This window comes from Eurosta solidaginis, chromosome 5 (genome assembly GCF_040869045.1).
Source record: "Eurosta solidaginis isolate ZX-2024a chromosome 5, ASM4086904v1, whole genome shotgun sequence".
Lineage (NCBI taxonomy): Eukaryota > Metazoa > Arthropoda > Insecta > Diptera > Tephritidae > Eurosta > Eurosta solidaginis.
The window spans coordinates 236,545,736-236,570,922 of NC_090323.1; the positions used below are offsets into that span (position 1 = coordinate 236,545,736).

Genomic DNA, 25,187 nt, shown 5'->3' on the forward strand with positions numbered 1-25,187 from the left:
ATTTATCCAACTTACCAATCATGAAATCCCAGCCGGTGAAAAGTTTCCAAGTAAATTGACATTCATCATCCTTTAGCGAAAGTTTGGAATTTCTAGAATTTTCCGCCATTCTACAAAAAAGGATGAGATATCATATAATGAGAATCTACATTAGGGTTGTCCTTTCGGTCTCACACTTTCAAACGGTAATATTGCAGTCGAAGATATAACATGGAAATGAAAGGTAATAGCCAGACTAGTTGCGGTATTTAATGAATTTTTAGGGCGCATGCAATAAGCAAACGTCGAAGCAGAGGTATACAAAAAAAGATGAACGTTGTTGTTGTTGTAGCAATAAGGACACTCCCCGAAGGCCTTGGGGAGTGTTATCGATGTTGATGGTCCTTTTCCGATACTTTCCGGTAACAAACACCATTAAGGCACCAGACCGACCATCTCGTGAATGAGTTAGTATGACCACATGAAACCTGCAAGGGCATCCTGCCCTCCCATCCCCTAGATCCATGAGGAACCTGGGGTCGCCAGAGCCTCGGTTGTTAAAGTAACATAATTCGCTGCGGGTAGGTGAGGTTGAAAATTGTGTTGGATAAGCTATATTTTGCGCTGGCAACACCTTGAAAAGGTTGCGCTACACAACCTCATGAATTAATTTGGCATTTTAATTGCCTTATTCGACGGGCATGCCTGCCGCGGGTATATTCTAAGCTCCCTAAACTGCTGGGGGTTATAAGATGAACATAGTTAAAAACAGCTATCATGAAAGGCAAAAAACAAAAATGGGAGAAGCTCAGGGAAGACGTCATGAAGTCCGCCCTACATGATAGTTCTAAAAAATATCAGGGGCATGATACCGCATCTGTGTCCTACGTTTTCCCTATTTGCAGACCTCTTGAACGCGAACTTATCCATGTAAGTGGTAGGTTGTTCTGAATTAGCCGCTACCTTTGAGTAATTAATTTATAATTATTAAGCTCAGACTTCAGCGCTGTTTTTACAAGTGTAGCTAGCAACTGTCCCGATACTCATGTGATTAGCCCCGCTGTGGTAACGGTCCCCTACCGAGAATGCTTCCCAAAAGACGAGAGGTACTGGGGAAATTAAGTACTCAGGGCGAACCAAAACGAGCAATCCAGTGGAAAAATTGGAATGTGCTACCTGTGTAATTCACAAAAGCTGAACCATGTCCCTGGATCTGGAGTTGCAGCATTTTTAGAGCCGCACTTTCTGTTGCAAAGGCTAAAACTCAACTCAATAGTGATTAGCTTTATCCAAGGCAAACTAAGCCGGAGAAGGCTTGTTGATGAGCTACTACATGGAACTAATCCCTGAACTGAGTCCATGGTTGAAGCGACCACACGGAGAAATAGACTTTTACCTGACTCAGTTTCTAAACCGGACACGATTACTTCCGCAAATATGTGCACAGAATGGGCAAGGTTGATAACCCGAACTGCCTGTACTGTGGGAAAATAGACAATGTACTCCGCACGTTCTTCTAATGCGGACACTTCTCTGATCAGGGAAGGAAGGTTGAACAGGTAATTGGCGACCTATCCCCGGGCAGTGCCACCAATAACATGACCTGCCGAAGCGACAGATGGGATACGGTCAACACATATGTGAGGCATATATTTATCAGTAAACGAGAAGACGAATGCCTAGCCCATTAGCGTGAGAGTAGCCACGGAGCTCACGTAGCGCGCACCCGTACACGAAAAATGCTAAACGCGGTCTCAGGTACGGGGATTTGCGCGGGCCGTGGGACGTTAGGTTTTAATTGGTAGTAGAGTTGGGTCATTTCGTTCTGAACTTGTTCAATTGACCGGGTCTCTCAACTGAACAAGTGAACTAGATCTTCGATTTCGGTTCTATTTGTTCTTTTAGTTCTTTCTCTCTTCTCGTTCGCGAATATTGTAAATTCATACATATGTACGTAGAATTTCACAGTGAACACGAAAGTCGATGATGCCACTTACACTAAAGATATGATATGTATGTATGGCACTGCTACAAAAAGATATGTGTGGACTATTTATAAAAAACATCTTTCGTAAGAAACTAATTATTACATTTATTAAACTTGAAAAGTTCATATTTACAATTTGTGTCTGTACTCTTTCAACTTCCTGGATCTTCCGAAATTTGTAACTTTTTTTGAAGTTAATTATACATATATACATATTGTCACGGATATTAGCATCACTAAATTATCCCATCACTAAGGCGATGCTAAGGCCATGCCAAGCAGTATTTACGTTAATAATCAAATCAAGTATACACATATATAAGGCAGCCCAGAGAGATGTCACACACAGATGCATTTACTTATATGCCTATGTGCGCGCGAGAGACTGTAAACTACAAACATTCACATCAATAATTCAATCTTTATGTATCTACATAAACGAATAAATAATTGCGTCTACACATATGTACGTATACGAGCAGCGGAGCGGCAATGCACAAACACATGCATATATCATATCTGAGTTGTCACAAGAGAGAGCAATAATTTGTGCACGTAGTTGTGGCTGGCGATTTTGTAGCCGAAACAACTAGTAAGTTCTGGAAATCGAAGAGCCTAGAAGTATGCAGCGTAAACTATAAAAGCGGTGCAGGCGAGTAAGAAGAAATTCAGTTTGAGTTGAGCTATCATTCAGTTTGATTATTAAGCCAGCGAGTAGCAAAGTATAAGTGTTATTGTGAAGTACTTTAATAAAGGCCATTTTTCCATTATTCAATATTGGAGTTATTTATTCAACAGTTTAGTGATTCGAACTTAGCAGAGGATTGCAAATAAGAGGATTTGCAAGTAAATTCGTTACAATATATTAACTTATTTATTCATAACACATTTAAATATACCTACACAAAGCATTGCTGCTTACACACTAGACTGGGTCGAAAAAAAGTTGCCAATGTTCGCCCCTAAATTTGAAGATTATGTTGAGAGGGTTTCGGAAAATTTTGACAATGCAATATTTTATCAACAAAATTCCGCTAGGTGGTGCATGGATCGAGATATTGAGAAAACTAATTTTAAATTGGGAATCGTGCAATCGATTTGCAACTTGAAACTTGAAATGTAGTTTAAAACTCGGTGACAGTGCAATGTTTGATCAAAAAATTTGAGCTACGTAACGCACAGGTCGAACTATTTAGAAGATTAAGCCATACCTTCCTGGCTAGCCTCCTGAGTGTTGCAGGCGTTGTAGAATTCCACCTCGTTGAAGGCACTCAATGCACGTCCTTGCATACTTTTAGGCATACGCGACTTTCACCACGATTCTTTTAGACTTTCAGGCGTATGCGTATTTCACCACGATTTTCATCTGTGCAAACGAGGTGGAAATCTCTTGTTATGATGCGATGTGGAATTCTGTTGTTTTCGCCAGTGTTGTCAGCGAAAATTCCACTAACGGCCCGATTCTTAGCGTTACCGGTAAAATAGTACCCAGAACATTATGTAACCGAAAATCGTTACCAGTTCCTTTATTCGCAATTCTGGCCAAAGTGGTAATGCTGTCATCACCGAAAAACTCACCAATGTCTGTGGTGAAATTTAAAAGTTGGTTTTCTTCGCTTTACCCATGGCGGAATGATACAAGGTGGCAGCATGGGACAGCTGAATATAAACATTTTTGATGTATATTGGAACGATTTTCCATCATCCCTTGTAAAATTTGGTTTTGAGACATGTCTCACCCTGTCGGAAAATCAACCAAACAAGATAAGTCATAAATTTTTTTATTTAATTTGATACATCAACTTCCGTTGCAGTACGATTTTGACATTTGTCCATCGAATTTACAAAAACGAAGTACATGGAATTTTTATTTATGTTTGTAGGTATGTCACCATGTTGCTACCGTGTATGGTTCCGCCATGGCTTTACCGAAAATGTGTCACTCATAGATACGATGTTAACGAATAAACGGGACGATGTATATATACATATGTGCATACATCCATACGTTTTTACATAGCTATATTGTAATATATACTGTGAAAGTACATGGAAACAGATATGTATAGCAAGAGGCAACACTTTTTTACTATTATGTTTACTTATTTGCGCTCACAATTCTTTATTTTTCAGTATTGCCTTTTTCTAAACAACAGCTTTTGTGTGGTTACATCGATGTTACCACCTATTTTAGTGGTTAAACAATTATCCGGCTACTTTCGCGGGCAGAATACCAAAAGGGTACAAAAGTTACCACATGAAGAAAGTAGCCGTGGTGAAGAAAGTTGCTACCACATTAAAATCAGGCTGTAATTCTCTTAAATCTTGCTATTTTGAACAAATAAATAAAAATAAGAATTTTCACTTAGGAATTACTTATATTACTAATCAAAGTTGCAATTGCCTTTTTTGTAGGCAGTACTAAAAAATTTAAAATAAAAAGATGATAAAAAAATTTTAAGGACTACCTTTATATACATAAATGGACCAAAAAATAGACGGCATTTTTTCCTTTAATATAGGCATGATCTTGTTGAACTTTGACTAAAAAACTTTAACAATAGCTCTTGTAAAAGTATTTTGGGATTGAAAATTTAAAAAGGTAGAGCGCGTGTTTAAATTTTAAATAATCAATTAGTTAATCCCAAGCACATGGTTTGCCTTAAATTGAAAGACTGCGCTCCACATTTATAGTTTTAAATCCCAAAATTCTTTTACAGGAGCTATTGTTAAAGTTTTTTAGTCAAAATTCAACAAGACTATGTCTGTATTAAAGGAAAAATTGCCTTCTATTTTTTTGTCCATTTATATAAAGGTAGTCCTTAAAATTTTTTTATCATCTTTAATAATAAATTTTTGTTTGTGCACTTACTGCTTTGTTGTACATAAAAAGCCCGAAGAAGTAAAATAAATGCTTTAATCCAGGAGGAATGGGGCTTTTCAAGACAAATGACGCAAGATCTTGCGATATTATCATATTTAATAAAGAAGATATGTATATTCTTTTTTTTATTTAAACGATTGTGCACAATTGTATGTGTATATAAATGCAAGGCACAATATACTTCCGAGGAGAATTTAGGCCCAGCTTCTCTTCCAATTTATATGGTGCCTCTATTAGTTTTTCCTAAAAATTGGCTGGACGTTGTTTAACTCCGATACCGAATAGCATCAGGAAGGCAAATGAGTTTTCACTGAGGAGATTTTCATGGCAGAAACACACGCGGAGGACACAAATTCGATATTGTGAAAGACTTCGTCTATCTGGGAACCAGGGCTCGAATCGTAACATACTGTAACGAATTTGCTGCAAATCTTCTTATTTGCCCTTTTGCTAGGTTCATATCGCTAAACTGTTGAATAAATAACTCCAATATTGAATAATGGAAAAAATGGCCTTTATTAAAATACTTCACAATAACACTCAAATTGTGCAACGAATAGCTTAATAACCAAATTGATGAAACTGACTTTCAAAATAATACTGCTATTGCTCGCTAGATATCGTCTTAGTCGTAACTGCTTGACAACTCAAATCAAACTGAATTACTTCTTACTCGCCTGCCCCGCTTTTATAGTTTACACTGCATACTTCTAGGCTCTTCGATTTCCAGAAGTTACTAGTTAGTTTCGGCTACAAAATCGCCAGCCACAACTACGTGCACAAATTATTGCTCTCTTTGTGACAACTCAGATAAGATATATGCATGTGTTTGTGCATTGCCGCTCCGCTGCTCGTATACGTACATATGTATGTGTAGACGCAATTATTTATTCGTTTATGTAGATACATAATGATTGAATTACTGATGTGAATGTTTGTAGTTTACAGTCTCTCACGCATACATAGGCGTATAAGTAAATGCATCTGTGTGTGACATCTTTCGGCTGCCTTATAAATGTGTATACATGATTTGATTATTGACGTAAATACTGCTTATCGTGGCTTTGGCATCGCCTTAGTGATGGTATAACTTAGTGATGTTAATATCCGTGACACTGCCCTCCACCTAAGTCTGATCGTCCCGATCAGACAAATCTCCCGATCTAAACGTTGCCAGCTTTTCCAAATGGACCACTTTCATTTTGGTTCGTGGTTTACCGATGGTTTGTATGCGGTACACTACATCGTTGATCCGTTTTACAACTTTGTATGGGCCTTCCCAATTACACTGCAATTTCGGGGACAAACCTTTTTTTCGTTGCGGGTTGTATAACAGCACCAAATCTCCTTCCTGAAAACCTTCTGAATTAATTGCTTTATCATATCTGGCTTTCATCTTGTCACTCATAATCTTTGTTCGTTGCCTTATCAGATCATGTATTTCTCTTAGCTCTTCTTCCAAATCACTAGTGGATTTCCTGGCATTTTTCTCCGCATTGGCATCTATCCCAAACTTCAAATCAGCTGGCAGTCTAAGGTCATTGCCAAAAATTACTTTTGCAGGGGTTTGGCCCGTTGTCTCATGCACTGCTGATCGGTAAGCCATCAAGAATAATGGTATGCGGGTATCCCATTCTTTATGGTACTTGTCCACTACTTTCCTTAAGTGCTCCTCCAATGTTCTATTGAATCGTGCTACCATACCATCGGATTGAGGATGCAATGCAGTTGTTCGTGTTTTTCGAATGCCCAATGACTTACACATTTCCTGGAACACAGCTGATTCGAAATTCCTGCCTTGGTCAGAATGTAACTCCATTGGTACACCAAACCTTGCAACCCAATTGTTTATAAACACTTCTGCTACCGTTTCCGCTTCTTGATTTGGGATTGGGTATACCTCTGGCCATTTGCTGAAATAATCCATAACTACCAGTACATATTTGTTTCCGCCGTTGCTAGTAGGAAAAGGACCGGCAACATCCATAGCGATCCTTTCAAATGGCGCACCTGAGTTATATTGCTTCATCTGGCCATGACTTCGTGTTCTGGGCCCTTTCGCTCTGCTGCAAACCTCGCAGTTCGCAATCCACTCAGTGACCGACTGACGGCAACCAACCCAATAGAATCTCTGTTTAATCTTCTCGAGCGTCTTCGTGATTCCAAGATGACCTCCGCTTGGACCATTATGCAGCTCGCTGAGCACATCAGGAATCCTCTTTCTGGGAACAACTATCAGTTTATTCTTGTATTTACCATCCTCACTCTCCCATACTCGATGAAGGCAACCAGATATCAATTCTAAACTGTTCCACTGTGCCCAATATGACTTCGCAATGGGACTCTCTGCTGACATCTCTTCTCTGTTTGGTCTTTCATTTCGTTCGAGCCCTTGCATAACACGTGACAGATCTGCATCTTCTAGCTGGCACTTTCTTAGCTGTTCCTTGTCCCATTCATCTGTACATGTTATAGTCATTAGCCGGACATCTATAATGTCTTCTTTAGCCTCGGCTTTTGAACAGTGCTTGCATTCCAAACTACATGGTCTTCGTGACATTGCATCGGCATTTCCATGGGTACTACCTTTTCGATGCTCAATGGAAAAGTCATAGCTTTGTAGTCGCTCGATCTACCGTGCCAATTATCCTTCCGGATTACGGAATTGCAGTAGCCATTTTATAGCTGCGTGATCTGTCCTGACACGGAATCGCTGGCCGTAGAGGTATTTGTGAAAATGTTTAACGCACTCTACCAATGCCAACAGCTCTCTCCGCGTAACGCAGTAGTTCCTCTCTGGTTTTCCAATCGAACGGCTGTAATATGCAACTACCTTCTCCTGTCTATCGACCAGTTGTGATAAAATGCCTTCTATAGCATATCCACTCGCATCTGTATCTAGAATAAATGTTGCTCCTGGAATCGGATATGCTAACATAGGGGCAGTGCACAAACGCTCCTTCAATGTTTGGAAAGCCACTTCTTGCTCCTTCTTCCATTCAAAAGCTTTATTTTTTCTTGTAAGCTCATGGAGGCTATGGGATACGCTGGAAAAATTTTGTACAAATCGGCGGTAATATGTGCACAGCCCAAGGAAACTTCTTAATTCATGTAGGTTCTGTGGTCTTGGCCAATCCTTTACAGCCTCTATCTTTTCGTTCGCAGTGCAGATGCCCTCTTTCGTTACCTTGTGACCCAAATAATTTACTTCCTTTTTAAACAGCGCACACTTTTTTGGGACTTAACTTCAAACCAGCGCCAGCTATTCTTTTGAAAACTTCCTCCAAGTTCTTAAGATGTTCATCGAAATTCTTGCCCAATACGATGATGTCGTCCAGGTACACCAAGCATGTTTTCCAATGTAGTCCTTTCAATACCTGATCCATGAGTCTCTCGAAAGTAGCTGGTGCATTAAATAGTCCAAAGGGCATTACTGTAAATTGCCAAAGACCATCTCCGACGCTGAAGGCTGTTTGCCCTTTGTCTTCCTCCTTTACCTCCACTTGCCAGTAGCCGCTTTTCAAGTCCAGTGTGGAAAACCATTTCGTACCAGAGAGCGAGTCCAGAGTATCGTCAATTCTTGGCAATGGGTAGCTATCCTTTTTCGTAACGTCATTCAACTTCCGGTAGTCCACGCAAAACCTCATTTTTCCATCCTTCTTCTTTACAAGTACTACCGGTGAGCTCCAGGGACTAGCTGATGGTTCCATGACGCCGCTGTCGCTCATTTCTTGTATAATTTGACTCACAAATTCCCGCTTCGCCAGTGGAACACTACGTGGAGCTTGACGGATCGGCCTCGCATCTCCAGTGTCAATTTGATGTTTCACAACGTTGGTGCGGCCTGGTTTAGAACCATCCTGGTCAAATATGTTCGCGTACTTTAGGAGCAGTTGTTTTGCCTTACTCTGATATGCTTCCTCTAGCCCCTGCGTACATGCCGTGATGTCATTTGAAAGATTAGTATTACTAGCTGAAATGTGTTCCTGGAGCCGTTCACAGTTAATAACTACTTCAGCCTCTTGGCATCTTCCCAAAATAGCTCCTTTAGTCAGTTTGAGTGGTGAATTGAACTCATTGAGTACTCTTACCGGAATACGTCCATCTTGTTTTGTCATAGCCAGGTTTTTTCCTAAAAGTATGTTCAGTGCTGATTTGTTTGCTGCATCGACAACCCACAATTTGTTTGTCCCACAATCTCCATCAACCTTTGCCCAGATGACTGCTTCGGATTTTGGTGGTATTCGCAGACTCTCTTCCACCAGTACTCGTTTACTGCTGTAGCCTCTCTCGTAGCCGAAATTAAGTGGTGCATCCATGTTCTCATATCGCATCGTCTTGCTTTGCATGTCGATCTTGATGCCCTGGTCGATAAAGAAGTCCACTCCAATTATGATTTCATCAACAATCTCCGCCACTATAAAATTGTGTACTACCGTGACGTTCCCAATTGCGACTTCACATGATACTTCTCCTAGAACCGTGCTGTCTTCTCCAGTGGCTGTATGCAATCTTGCTCCATGCAATGGTGTTATCTTCTTGTTGACTAAATCCGCTCGAATGATGGAATGAGATGCACCCGTATCTACAGTCAGTAAATGTTCCTTTCCATCCACATGTCTTCCGACAGTAAGATTGTTTGACCTTCTTCCAATTTGTGAGATAGAGATTATGGGGCATTCAATTGAGGGAGCCAGCTGTCGCCCCTTGCGGCTGACTCGCTTTAGTTTAACGATTGAGTGGACTTGGAGATTTGCTCATCTCCTTCAGCTCTGCGTTTACGGCCACCCACATTGTTGGAGCTATTGGAACCGGTGCTGCAATGTCGTGCAATATGACCTGGGTTGACGCACGAAACATTTAATCACTCCGGCATTTTTCTGTTGTAATCCTTTCAGTGCTTCCAAAATTGTGTCTACCCAATCTGGTCTTTCCACTTCCACACGATGAGCTTTGTATGCTGGTTTACTCAATAGTGAGGCCGTTTCCTGGGTCAATGCATGTGATACCGTTTCAGCAAATGTCAGTTTTGGGTTTACGTATGTAGCTCGCTTCGCTTCCACGTCTCGTATACCATTTATAAAACTCTGGATTTTTACCCTCTCGGTGTATTCCACGGGTGCGTCCGCATTTGCGAGATGAGCCAATCTTTCAACATCTGAAGCAAACTCCTGCAATGTCTCATTTACTTTTTGGTAGCGGTTTTGCAACTCAATTTGGAATATCTGTTTTCTATGCTCGCTTCCATAACGTCGTTCTACAGCAGCCATCAATGCTTCATAATTGTTCCGCTCTCCTTCGGGAATCGTCTGTAGGATTTCCGCTGCTGGCCCCTTCAATGCCACGAAGAGTGCGGCAACTTTATCTTCCACATTCCAGTTGTTCACCGCTGCGGTCTTCTCAAACTGTAGCTTAAAGACCTGGAAAGGAACAGAACCGTCAAAGGATGGTGTTTTTACCTTTGGATTACTCGCTGAAACTGCTGGACGATTTAGTTGTAACTGCTCGATACGCCCTCTCAAAGCATCCACCTCGGCCTCGATTTTATCCTGTCGACCACTGAAGCCTTCATGAAACTGGGTTAGTTTTTCTTCCATATGCGCTTCCAGTTTAGATGATATACGGGCTTCCTGTTGTGTGGAGATCTGAGATGATATCTGTGCTGAAATTTGTGCTGACATTTCCGAAATACGCGTTTCTTGTGCTTCAATCTTTGATGTTATACGTGTCTCTTGGGATTCCATCTGTGATGACATATACGTTTTCTGTTCTTCTAGTTGTGTTTCCATCTTAGATATTATATCTGTCTTTTGCGATTCCAGTTGAGATGACATGTTGGTGGATATTTGTGATGACATTTCGGACATTTGTGCCGATATTGCAGCCAATATCATCTTCAAGTCTGTGTTCGCCATTGTCTGCGGTGTTTCATTTTCCTCCTCCAATTTTGTTGTCTCATCGCCATCAAGATGAAAGACATACTCTTCCACGTCAATTCCTTCTAATTCCATTGCCTCTCGTAGTCGTGCCTGAAGTTCGAGTTTAATGCCAGTTGTATTCAATCCACGGTTCTCCAACTCCTTCTTCAGTTGCGGGATCTTCAATTCACTTAACTTTGCCATGTCCTTGTTGTCCCCTAGAATTTATTCAACAATTCCTCTTCTGACACCAATTGTAACGAATTTGCTGCAAATCTTCTTATTTGCCCTTTTGCTAGGTTCGTATCGCTAAACTGTTGAATAAATAACTCCAATATTGAATAATGGAAAAAATGGCCTTTATTAAAATACTTCACAATAACACTCAAACTGTGCAACGAATAGCTTAATAACCAAACTGATAGCTTAAATGAAACTGACTTTCAAAATAATACTGCTATTGCTCGCTAGATATCGTTTTAGACGTAACTGCTTGACAACTCAAATCAAACTGAATTACTTCTTACTCGCCTGCCCCGCTTTTATAGTTTACGCTGCATACTTCTAGGCTCTTCGATTTCCAGAAGTTACTAGTTAGTTTCGGCTACAAAATCGCCAGCCACAACTACGTGCACAAATTATTGCTCTCTTTGTGACAACTCAGATAAGATATATGCATGTGTTTGTGCATTGCCGCTCCGCTGCTCGTATACGTACATATGGGTAGACGCAATTATTTATTCGTTTATGTAGATACATAATGATTGAATTATTGATGTGAATGTATGTAGTTTACAGTCTCTCTCGCATACATAGGCGTATAAGTAAATGCATCTGTGTGTGACATCTTTCGGCTGCCATATATATGTGTATACATGATTTCATTATTGACGTAAATACTGCTTATCGTGGCCTTGGTATCGCCTTAGTGATGGTATAACTTAGTGATGTTAATATCCGTGACAATACGATCACGGATCGGAAAACATACGAAAGAAAATTACGTGATAAGTCAAACGTATACACAAAATGGGATTATAACATACGATAGCAAACGGAACGTAATTTCTTTTGAATTCACAATAAATTTTACGATCCACATTAGTTTGGATTGTATTTTTAGCTCACAATAGATTTTGAACTGTCAAATTGGTTGCCAAAAGTATAAAAAAAGTAAATAACTGCTGTGGACCCAATGTAACCATTTGGACTTATCGAACAAAGCGTAAGCATGTCATTTATGTATTATTCCTTTGTAACAAAAAATTATTGCAGTTTCTGGAAGAGATTTCGCTTAACTTACGAAGCTTTTAGTTACTTTCTGGAGAAGTTAAATTTGAAGTAAGCCGATAGCAAAGCGGGCGTCTCGCCATGAATTCCGGCAATATTTTCTTTTGGCTTGGATTAAGCTTGTTTGAATCCCACCTTTGTTAATATGTAATAACATTGAAATTTATTATATTTTTTTTTATTCAAATATTTTAAAAATTTTCTTACATTTTCAATAAAATTTGTGTGTGTATACGATCGCCAGTTTGTGCTCGAATGAAAGTGGAACGTAACGTGTACGTTCAATCACTCGTCACGTATGTTGCGATTCAAAATTACGACCGAAGTAGTAATAATCCAAAAATCATGTTTTTACGTGACGAGTTATACGATCACGGATGTTACGATTTGGCCCCAGTATTAACAGCAAATGCACTGCCCGCTTATAGGTGAAACGGAGAATAACTCCTTGCAACAAGTGCTACTTTGATTAGTAAGCGAGTGAAAAGTAAAGTTCTCTCTCGACGAACAAAAATCACGGTCAACTAGTTGCTCATCACTACCTGTCTTGAAGTATGGCTTGGAATCAGGAATGGTGTCCAGAGAAGATGAAATTGCTCTTATAGTGTCCTAGAATAAACCCCCAAAGCTTTCCCCCGCGAGGTAATATTATGCGAGTGGACGAATGCGTTCGGTTAAGAAGGTATTTCTGTGAACATCCGAATTAAGAGGCAGAGGACTAGATCTCCGTTGAGATTGGAAGAGTCAGCTAGATGAAGAATTTGTCTTCCTTGGAGCTCCCAATTGTCACCAGTTATCGCGAAACAGTGATAGATGGCGTTCCTTATTAATGTTGATGACATAACTAAAAGGTTAGGTTCATGGTGAGCGTCCGAGGGAAATCCTTAGTGACTTGTAATGAATACGGTATATGTGTGGATGCCGTGTCACTTAATTCGAGGATGGCATCCCATTCCTACATAATGCTATGCAACAAATTTAAATACATTCGATGCATTTTAGAATGTTTTTACCATTAGATATTCCTGCAACACTATGAATATATTCAGTAAGTTCTACATAGATCTTACTTCCACATTGAACGTAAGAAGGAAGAAGAATCTGATATTCTAGAAGAATTCAGAGTTTTCAGTCATTAGCCAACTTGCCCCCAGCGGTTTAGGGGGTTAGAATATATCCGCGGTAGGTATGCGTGTCGTAAGAGGCGACTAGAATACCAAATAGATTTAATGGGTTGTGTAGCGCAATCTTTTCAGGGCGCCAGCGCAATATATATCTTGTCCAAACCCAATTGTCAACCTCACCTATCCGTGGCGAATCCTTTTTCGTTAACAGTCGAGGCTCTGGCGACCCCAAACTCCTTATGAATCTAGGGGGTGGGATGGCGTTATGGCCATGAAGGTCGCATGTCGTCGTAACAAATCGTCCCCGAGGTGGTCGGACTTGGTAGCGGAACGTACGGGACCTGCATCCGGCAAATGACCATCAACATCGATAACACTTCCCAAGACCTTCGGGAAGTGTCCTTTTCGTTACAACAACAACAAAACCTTTAGCCAACTAAAATTTGATTTGAAAATTGTTTGAAAAAAGCCCTATCAAATATTTTTTTTGAAAATGTCTTAGCTGAGAATTTGGATGAATAATTTTATTTAGTAACTCCCAATTTAAGAATTCGATTGAAAAAGGCCCTGTCCGAGATCAAATAGTATTGAATTTATGCTCAGGGGTTTTTTCTGTGATACTACGCTGTTCAACCGAATAGTGACTGCAGTATGCCGTTATTCAATACAATGTTAAGGTAGAGCATTTTCTCAAAAATGAGCTAAGGTACGGCTTTTCCGAAACGGCACGCACCCGTGGTAAAGTGATATTCCTCTCAAAAGAAGCTTGACGAAATAAGGAACACTGTAACTATTTACTTTTATTCGTAATTTAAATTCTTATACATATTACTGCAATACTCACTTTCTTAACGTAGCAACAAAGCTGTAAATATAAACAACAACAGCTGTCAAAAAGTACGCCATTGGTAATTTGTAGCCCAGCGTGCTGGCTCCAGATATATTTGAGTAATAACTGCAAAGAAGGAAAGAAAAAAGTTGAAAAATGTTGAAATTTTGCAAACAAATGAAGACTTTGATTATGACAAATGCAGCCATGCAGGAAAACTTTAAGCGAGTAATCATATGTATTAAGCTGGGTTGATTTTCATTGACGAAAGTTAACCCATATCGCGCCATCGATTTTTCGATAGGTTTTGGGCTCAGGAAAAAAAGTTTCACTAAGCATACCCAAAAAAATAATTTTCGAGCCTGCAAAATTTGAGTTGTTTGACTTTTTTTCTTTGATTTTTAAGGTTTTTTTCATGACCTACTTAAAAAATTTTCATTTGATTTTAAAATTTTCATGTATACCCTGTCCGACTCAAAATTGTCCGCTAAAAACTTTGGCGATAACACTTTTTTGAAAAAAAAAAAAAAAATATTTTTTTGGTTTTGAGGAGTGTTTTGGTGAAACAATTTATTTTTTCGGCTTTTTTTTAAAGGTTTTTCAGAAACGTGCAAAAGTGTTACCAAATAAAACGAATTTGTCTCATGGTTCCTATCCCACTTAAAATTATGCGATAAAAGCGTTGGCATTAACAGTTTTTAAAAATTTTTTTTTTTTGGTTTTTGGGACTTGTTTTGGTTGAAATCGATTTTTTTCATTTTCAAGGCTCCAAATCATTTTTTATGTATATGTTTCCGTTAGACCCACCAATAAGTATACCAAAATGATCAGGGGACGAGCTGAGTTGATTTAGCCATGCCCGTCTGTCCGTCCGGCCGTCCGTCTGTCCGTTTGTTTGAACACAAACTAGTCCCTCAATTTTTGAGATATCTTGATGAAATTTGGTAAGCAGGCATATTTTGATGAGAAATTTGACATTTGTCGGAATCGACCGGATCGGACCACTATAGCATATATCTCCCATACAACCGATTGTTCAATAAGAGGGTTTTCGCCATTTCTACCCCATTTCTGCCTCATTTTAACAGCTAGCAACATCAAATTTTACCACAAGTTTACGTATTGGGCATAGCCGGTTGTCTGAAAAAATCGTCAAGATCGCTGTTTGATTTTTGGGTAAGGTACTTGCTTAGCTTAGGTGCTAGCTGCCAACTAGGACAGCGTGAAGGTCTGTATAAAGGACCACATAAAATAACGGCAACGTAGCTTTAGCTACTTAGAAAATCATTGCGGGTAGCACCGATATAGTTTCTAATGAGACCAGTCTCAAACTTGGGTAAATCCTCCAGAGATTCAAGTGAGTCGCAACGGAATTTTTTTCGTCTAGTTCTGGCAATTGCTGGGCAATCAAACATAAAGTGCCTCGATGATTCCACTTCATCATCATCCATACAGCTGGAGCAAGATGGTGTTTTCAGTATATTTAGACGTACCATTCATGCAGGAGCTGAGACAAGTGGCCAGCGGAATCCCAAAATCCGGTTTAAATTATGCAGCCAAATTCATCCGGTATAAATTGTACCGATGCGTTCAAAAAGATAAGCTTGAAAGTTGCCCGGGATATCACTATGGCCCGGGACCCAGATAATCTTAATGATTAACGAGTTCGATGCAATCGCAAGCGAGTTCAGGCACTCCCAGACCACGGCTTGGATATCAGAGTAAATATTAAATTCGCTAATCATAGTAGCACTGGATAGCATTTCATCCAGTAGCATCTTTAAACGCAGAAACTTCCGTTTAGAAGACGCTGCAGTGATCCGACAATTTAAACTTGCGGCTTACATTTAGCTCTTGGCAAAAACCCCCCACCAACCTTTCCGTTCAACTTCGGTGAACAAGTTAACTGGTCCCCTTTCCCATATGAGTCCCTTTCTCCATTACTCCTTCGGAGGAATGATTGGAGTGAAGGTTGCACAGGGAGCAGTTATCGGTACACAATAGTCTGTACTGTCAGGCATAAAGTCGAGCCTGGTAAGAAGGCAAACAAGTACCTTAATGGCAAAGGAACATCAAAATCGATAACACTTCCCAAAATCTTGCGGTAGTGTATTAGCGCTACAAGAAGAAGAAGAAGAGCTAGATGTTTGAGCCAGAGAGCCGGAAAAAGTTCCAGAAAAGCATGGGATAGAGATTGGATAAAGTCGGAAACGCCGTCGTTGCCAATAAGCGGCGGGAATCGTGCAAAAAATTTGGTCGCATGATATATACTTCCATTGGGTATTGTCCTGTTACCAATTCAACGTACATGTATAAATGAACTTGGGTGGGACCTAGTACCTGCGGTAATCGCACATCAACACAGTAACTTCGCTTGAGGGGGGGGGGGGATGGGGTTGTTTCTCAGCTAATGCAGAACCTACGGCTTCCTTCGAAAAGACTGCTGGGCTCCGTCATTGAAAGGGGAAAAGCAAGACTCTTTATCAAAAGTTTCTCGCATTCAAATCACCGGTCCCTGCTACAGAAACTTGGTGAGCATATAATTGTCTGGCTGGAATGGTACACATTCGGGCATAATTTTATCCTACATTTCTCAAAGGGTTAAAGTCATTTTCTTAACCAAAGCATGGTGAAGAAGAACACATGAATTCATAAGTCTTACCTCCTTCATGCTAAAGATTTTTCAAAGTCTCTTAGACATCTACATAGGGTCCGCCTCTAATGGATCCAAGCTTTCTATAGCACAATATGAATACATGAAGTAAAACTCTACCAAAACTGCCCACCATGATCTCATGGTTACCACAAATGGATCCCTAAAGAAGATATTCTTGCAGCTTTTATAGATATAGAGGAAGCCTTTTACAATATAGAATAAAAGTTGGAAAATAAGGAAGTACTAGCTAACATGAAGTCGGTTAAAAATACTACAGTTTCGACTACTCTCTCTAAATAGTACGACCCTCACACACTCAAAGGGTCAATTTGGCGTATATAGTCTTCAACTTATGTAAAATATTTGTCAGCAGAAACAATTTATATATACACAGACGTAGTCGGAACATCACTAACACATGGGGCTATAGTATGGTGAGCGGTCATGTACAAAAAGTACAATATCAAAAATATGAATAGAGACCAGCCTTCCGAAAGTTAAAAGGTGCCCCAAAGTCCTGTCCAACTGATCCACCTAATGTGCTCCTAAACCAACTACCTTTGGTCCTTGCACACGTAAAACTTCAGCTTATTCGAAGGGGTTGGATCTGATTTAGAATGCTTCCCGGTGTGGCTCCGCCGTCTGATTACCACACGCTAGCGCTTAGTTATGACAGGCGTCATTAGGTCTAGTTATCTTCAAAAGCGGATCTGATAGGGGACGGAGTGCACAGGAAGGACGCGGTAAGGCTTGGGTTTGGGGCAGCACATCAACCAGACAGGGTACTACTTGACAGGAGGTAGTACCACTCCAGCGCTTGTTTAGCCTTGTTGAATGGCCTGTGTTGAACGGTCTCTGGACGGACAAAAGTCATGTGATTCCGTAAATCCTATAACCTTACCTATTAAAATTTCCTGCTGTGATACAATTGTGGCCACCCTGTAGTAATGGTAGCGTGCTCTGCCTACCACACCGAAGATCCTGGGTTCACGCCCCGCTCAAAGCTATATCAAACATTTTAGAAACAAATTTTTCAAATAAGAAGAAAATGTATCTAAGCTGGGTCGCCCCTCGGCAATGTTTGGCAAGCACTCCGAGTGTATTTCAGTCATGAAAAGCTCTCTGTGAAAACTTATATGTATTGCAGATGCCGTTCGGAGTCGGCATAAAAGTAGGTTCCGTCCCACCAATTTGTAGGAAAAATTAAAAAGGAGCACGATGCAAATAGGAAGAAAAGCTCGACCTAAAATCTCTTCGCGTCTTACATTTATTTATTTTATACAATTAGTATTGCAGAATATTATGAATGAATATTCATTTCTATATACGGATGTACAATATTTACCCATAAAACATTGGCGAATATTTAATATAACCTTCGAACTCCCAGTATGTGAAAAAATTGCCAGCCACTTTGAACTCATGTTCGGTCATACGTTTGCGTGGATCTGTTTCGTCCTTTTTCGTTGCAAAATACTGTGAAAATGTAAAAGAAAAAACCTGTTTTTTGATAAATGAACAACGACTCAGTAAGTAGACGACATTGACGAGCTAAATACGATGAGTAGCAAGTTTATATTTATAGCTAACAGAAATACAAAGAGGAATATAAATTTGATGGCATAAAGCGAAAACTCGACATTAATGTGAATATTGAAATTTTTCAGTGCGTAAGGAAGTGCTTAAAATCTTACCTCGGGTCCAATTACGAATGCCACTAACGGTATGGCCATCATTGTATTCACCCACATTAACCAGCGGAGGAAGGTGAAATGTGATGCAACGCCGGAGCCGAAATGCGATTCGATCTCTTTGATGCGCAACTCCCATGGAATCAAAACGGTGAGAAAGCTGACGGTTTCGCGTTTCCAATGCAACCAACGCTGCAAAAATAAGGCGAAAGTATAATAAATAATTAAAAATTGCTCTAGTGAATATATCACAGGTCATAATATGTCCCTTACACCAATTTGGCGGTAAAGGCTCGATATGTTAGTATTTATTTTATTTTTTTATAGAACTAGTATATAAGTAAATAGCACGAGCAAATATATATGTATACGTGTGTTAAACCTATAACTTTACAAAAGTTTTTACATTTATGAAGTAAAACTCATATTTTGTGTTCATGCGATTCTATGAAAAGGTTCGCCAAACGTAAAATGTGTTGACATTGATTGGCACAGCGTCATATCGCAGTGGTTGAACATAACCTCACAATCAATAAATTTATACATATTCATATTGTAACGAATTTATTGCAAATCCTCTTATTTGCCCTTCTGCTAAGTTCGAATCACTAAACTGTTGAATAAATAACTCCAATATTGAATAATGGAAAAATGGCCCTTATTAAAGTACTTCATAATAACATTTATACTTTGCAACTAGCTTGCTTAATAACCAAACTGACTGATATCCTAAATGAAACTCTACTATTGCCCGACAGATTGCGTGCTTAATCAATAACTGCTTGATAGCTCAACTCAAACTGAATTCCAGCGCCTCTACATTTGCTGCCTTTTATACTCTCTGATTTCAACGTTTGCATCTTCTAGGCGCTTCCATTTCCAGAATCTACTAGTTGCCATCAGCTCCCAAATTTCTCAGCTGTAACTACAATTGCACGATTTTATAGCTTCTCTCATTGCATACTTTCAGGAGTATCTCAGATATATGCATGTGTTTGTGCATTGCTTCTCTGCTGCTCGTATACGTACATGGTACATATGTGTAGACGCAATTATTGTTTCGTTTATGTAGATACGTAATGATTGATCTATGGTGATATCACTGTTTAGCATCGGCTTAGAGATAACAGCACCCCTTAGTTTTGCTAATATTTGTAACAATATATATTATTTCTAATTGCTGTTTTTATGTACGGGTCCCTTTTTCGCTCTTATTTGGAATCCAAATCTATAAATAAAGTTTTGGTTGTAAAGATGGAGATTCGGGCTATTAGCGAGCTTTGGTCAATTTTGGCCATAGTGCTTTTGTTTAGCTATATTTTATTAAAATAATTTGTTAAAAATAAACGATTGTGAGCACACAAAGAAATCTATTTATACTATGGCACTATTTTGAATATTTGCACTGCATTACCGGCAGTTGCTCCCATACGCCAGATGGCAGCGCAAGCTGTATGTTTTAATTGATTGATAGAAAAACTGATTTCTGTTGATATTTGATAAGAAACTTTTATATTGGTTGCGCAAGATGCGCGCGGGTACGGCTCGTAATTATTTGAACGAAAATACGGATGTATGCACACATACGGGACGTTTCAAATAATGATGTTTTCGACTGGTTACTCACTTACTTACTTAATTGGCGCTTAACAGTTTAAACGGTTATGGCCGCGCAACAAGACACGCCAGTCGCTTGTGCGCCAATTGGTCACACCAATATATATCTTACATAGGACAAAGAGGACGGCAAATAAGAACGAGGTTCAGAGAACATATTAGAGATTACAACAAAAAAATACGGAATCCAAATATTATACCAGAGTCTAACTTCGCGAATCACATGGTCGAGAATGAATGTTCCCCAGCAAACATCAATAAAACAGTTAGGGTTATTTACATACAAGCAAAAGGTCGACGTCTCAACGTACTCGAAAACATGAAATCTACAAACAGAAAACATTCGAGAGTAGAATAATAAACGAGCTGATAAACACAATTTCTGACACAATATTCGAGCCTTTAAAACTTGTTTACAAGAAACAAAGTAATCAAAACAGACAAACACACAACAACAAATAAACCCAAAACAATTAACGCACCAAAACAACAAACTCACAAAGAGGGTCAAACGACTAAAATTACGGAATTTTACCTGCCTCAGTCAGCCACACAAAACGATCAGTAAAAACCACCCTCGGTTCTTAATGAACACACAGCACATACACAAAACTAAATATACACAAGCATCAATTTTACAATAGCTGCTCATGTACCTACGAACTATAAATACAGGACAAATGACAGCAACAGATCAGAACGAAAATCGACACTGATGATGGCACAACGCCGAAACCGGTTTGGCTCAAAACCAAATTTGACAATGGATGACGGAAAATCGTTACAATATACGGAATTTAAATCATTTTCCACCTAGTCCTTCCAGCGGAGTAGGGGCTGCTCTCTACCTCTGCTTCCGTAGACGGGTTCCGATTAATCATTCGCGTAACATGGCCAAGCCAGCGCAGCCACTGAAATCTTCTTCCTTACTCGCCGTCGCCAAGGCGCAGTGGTACGTAAATCTTTTGAAGAGTTTTTCTCTCGAACACTCCCAGAGTCGCTTCATCTAATGTTGCCATGATCCATGCTTCTGTACCATATATGTATCAGGACTCGCACGATAAGTGAGTGATTTGTAGAGCTTAACTTTCGTTTGCTGAGAGAAGATTTAACGTTTCAATTGCATACCAAATCGAAAGTAGCATTTATTGACAAGCGTAGGTTTTCGATGGATTTCTAGACTGACATTGTTGTTTGTATTAATACCGGGTCCTTTACATACATACTTACTTAATTGGCGCTTAACCGTTTAAACGGTTATGGCCGCGCAACAAGGCGCGTCAGTCGCTTCTGGATCTTTGCTCGATGATAGCTGGTACTTCGTTTTGCCTCATTCAACAACAAACCCATCTTTACCGTTTCTTTTTCCAGTTTGCAGTAAGCAGAACTTACGTGCCCAGGCCGATGATATCAATATCGTCAGCATTTATTATATTGTTTTCTCCAGCATCAAATTAAAGAAACCGCACGATAGGGAGTCACACTGTTTAAAACCTCGTTTAGTTTAGAACGGCTCAGAGAGTTCCTTCCCAATTCTGCCTGAGCTGATGGTGTTGCTCAACGTCTTTTGCACAGCTGTGTGAAGAAAACAAACTCAGACATAGCGGCATGTAGGCAGCTCCTTTTCGTGCTCTTAAATCGACGAAGAGGTGTGCCAACTCTTTTTTCCAAGATTTGATGCATAGTGAAAATCTGGTCGATGGTAGATTAATTTTGCTTGAAGCCACACTGATAAAGTTCCATCAGCCGATTTACTATGGGCTTCAACCTTTCTTTTCTCTTGAAGCGACAAGTGACAGTTTAGTGTTAGTCCAGAATTGAACGAGTAGGAGCCAAGAGATTTTATGGCAGCCTGGATGTCGCTGAAAGTAAAGATTTCTTTGTTGACAATGTGTGTCCCTATCCTAACTGCGGCTTCCAGAACGGCTGAAACTTCTGCGTGGAATACGCTGCAGTGGTCGGGTAGTATGAAGGAGTGCTGGAGCTCAAGCTCCCTTGAGTATACTCCACCTCCAACTCTACCGTTTGGCTTAGAGCCGGCTCTCTCCTCTTCTTAAAAACTTAAAATTTTGTCGCTAACAACGTTTTTCAAATTAACCATTGAATTAAGATTTTACCATGATACTAAACATTTTGCAAAACCCGAAGTCAAACGGACATGCTCAATGTTTCGCAGTTCTTATGGCCATAGAATGTGAAGACCAATCCTGTCTGAATGCCATCAAGGTACTTCAAAACTACTTTCGAATTTTGCGACTAATGGCCACATTATGTATGACGCCGTGACACTTTGCGTCGTAGTCACTGGCATTCACATTAACCACTATATAATACCAAAAATTTCACAAAGGTTTACTGTCATTCACTGTAGTGAATAACTGCTCTTATATGTTACGAATTTTAGTACACACGTGGAAATATGACTCATTGCGTTATACATAATATGCCCCTTAATTGTGTAAAACAAAATTCATCAGACCAATTAAACAAGCGAACAAGTGACTAAATACTATGTAAGTGTTTACATTTTTATGTCCACCACTCCCGATACACAATTTTTACTGACATTTACAAGCTCGCTCTCCATTCTTTGTGTTGAACTTGTTGCAAATACCATAAAATTTGCAACATCACCCATGCCATGTCGTGACAATTTCACTGCATTTATGATGACTTAAAAGTTTAAAGCATTTATGTGACCAACTTGATTCCACAACAACAAGTAGCAATTGGCTGCAGTTGCTGTGTTTGCTGTGTGCATTAGGGTTATGATTTTTGGCACCTTTTTCTGAATTTCCAAAGTGCTGTGGTAGCATGCGATGAACTTTTGTCTAATCATTACATTATTGGTAACATTTTTGTTAGATTGTGAAAAAACGTTACGGGCAAACTATTTTTCTTTTACAAGGCGGCTGCAAGGCAATACCTAGTATATCAATCTACCGAAAGAGCTCCTTGTCTACAATTTTTATACTAAAAACGATGCAAATCAGCTTAAAGGCACAAATATGTTTTACTGTAATAACATAGAAAAAAAGTTCTTAGTAAAAACATTCTGAAATAATAGATTTCTGCACCTAAAATAGTGCCTTTTTACGAAAATTTCTCAAAATTCCTTTTTTACAAAATTCTTAAAATATATTTATCATCATATTTTTTATATTTTTAGATTTAAAACATGTTCAAGAATAAACAGCCAAACTCATTAGTGGAATCAGGAGCAGAAATATGGAAAAAAAATTTAAAATTAACTACAAAGCGCTGTCCCATGATACCTGAAGTCAAAAAAGATTTGGATGGGGTTATGTGTAAAATGCCTTTAAGAAATCATAGCGTAGGTAGATTTTTAGGCTTGTTCGATGAAGAAAAGGGCCGAGAAAATCGAGTAAGAAAAATAGCAAAAGAATTGTTGAAGCTTTGGCAGAAGCTCAATTTCCCTTCTCTCTCAAGACCACAGGTTTATACTAAGGTTGGCAAGTTAATAAAATCGTTTTAAGCTCATAGAAAGCGAAAGAGCGAAAAATTTGAGAAAACTTGAAAACTCTTTTTGATATTACGAAAGTGACCGGAAATTGGCTGTGCAGGGAAGACAAAGAGCTTTATCAAAAGCAAATCGGATCATTCGGCCGAGTAGGTTACACAACTGAGAAAGAGGCCTCAAAGAAAACAATTCATCCATCTAAACGAACTAGGAAATCCGATAAGTCAACAAACCAAGTACTTATTTTACAACCGACCATGATAGTTCTGAAGAAGATATTAACAGTACCGATTGGAACGATGTGGAAGAGTGCGTCCCCATGAAACGGAAGTATGAACCAACAAAATCTGCAGCGAAGGTAGTATCAGAATTGCATGTGTGAACAAGAAAAGTGGCAACAGTTCTTCAAAAATTAGCTAAAGACGAAATAAAAGTTCCAAAACCGTCGCAATCGTGTATTTGGCGTCGAGTGATCAAGGATGCAGAAAATGTAAAAGTCCGAATTAAAGAGCTTCTCTCTGAAGAGAAATTTTGTCTGCACTTTGATAGAAAAAGAATACAAAATAGGGAATATCAGGTGGTTTGTCTCAAAAATTCTAAAAGAACTATACAGTTTGGAATTTTGCCTTGCAACAGCGGATCAGCTAAGGACATCTTTATTCCTTTGCGTTCCTTGTTGGATGAGTATAATGCATGGAGAAATATCAAAATGAGTATATCTGACACAACTGTAGTAAATACCGGAAGCAAGAATGGGACAGTTTTCAAACTTCAAACAGAGTTCCGAAAAATCGGGCAAGAGGCACCTCAGTTCATAGGCTGTCAACATCACATTCTCGACCTTGTTCTGCGTCACCTAATGGATTTTTTGTTTCCAACAACATCGGTGTCACCCAGCATCAATTATCAATTCGTTGAAGGCGTGTTGGCAGAATATGATAACATTCAAAATAACTATGTGGGCATACAAGTTACATTATCAGTTAAAAACCCGGGATGGAGAGATGATTTCAAGTTTTTTTTCGACCTCTGTGAGGGGTATAATTACTACCAGAAGAAAAAAGAATGGCCTTTACTCAAATGGCGAAAGCTACCGTCCCTTCATAGTGCTAGGTGGAATTCACGAGAAATATTTGCATTGATTGCTTATTTTCTCATTCCAAAGTGGAGATATCAGCTCAAATTTATCTGTGACTTTATAGCAAATGCATGGGCAAAGGCATGGTCTTCAAATCAGCATTATTCAGAGGAAATATACGACGAGTTACATGCTGCTGTCGCTAAACTGAAATGTGCTAAGGCTTTGAAGTCTTTTACTACTCATTGGAAAGCGTAACCTTCTGTGCTCGATATTCCTCGTTCAAATATGGTGGCTGAACGAGCTGTAAAACTGATGGAAGAGATTCACAGCACTTGCAAAACGGATAAATATCTCAATTACAAGTTCATAAACAGTAATTTAGAAATTTAAGGTAACGAAAAGTTGAATATTGTAAACCATATGCAGTACAGAATAAATTATATGCAAATTTTCCTCATACTGATACAAATTTCGAAGTGCGCGTAACGTTTTTTTTTAGAATTTATTGAAATTAATGTTATTTTCGTGATTTTTATACAAAAGTTCATCGTTTGCCACAACAGCGTTTAAATCTAAAAAAAAACAAGTAAGGAAGGTTAAGTTCGGGTGTAACCGAACATTACATACTCAGTTGAGAGCTATGGTGACAA

At 39.2% G+C, this 25,187-nt stretch overlaps 1 protein-coding gene across 1 annotated transcript in view; it reads right to left on the bottom strand.

Moving 5' to 3' along the window:
• The window catches only part of Tmc (Transmembrane channel-like), a 135,233-nt gene that overhangs the window by 23,806 nt on the left and 86,240 nt on the right, over nucleotides 1-25,187 (bottom strand). Inside the window, exons 7-10 of the mRNA XM_067757311.1 lie at nucleotides 18,362-18,550; nucleotides 18,013-18,143; nucleotides 14,027-14,137; nucleotides 16-110 (exon numbers count right to left, since the gene is read on the bottom strand). Of these exons, the coding sequence (XP_067613412.1) occupies nucleotides 16-110; nucleotides 14,027-14,137; nucleotides 18,013-18,143; nucleotides 18,362-18,550 (526 nt within the window). The remainder of the gene's footprint in view (nucleotides 1-15; nucleotides 111-14,026; nucleotides 14,138-18,012; nucleotides 18,144-18,361; nucleotides 18,551-25,187) is intronic.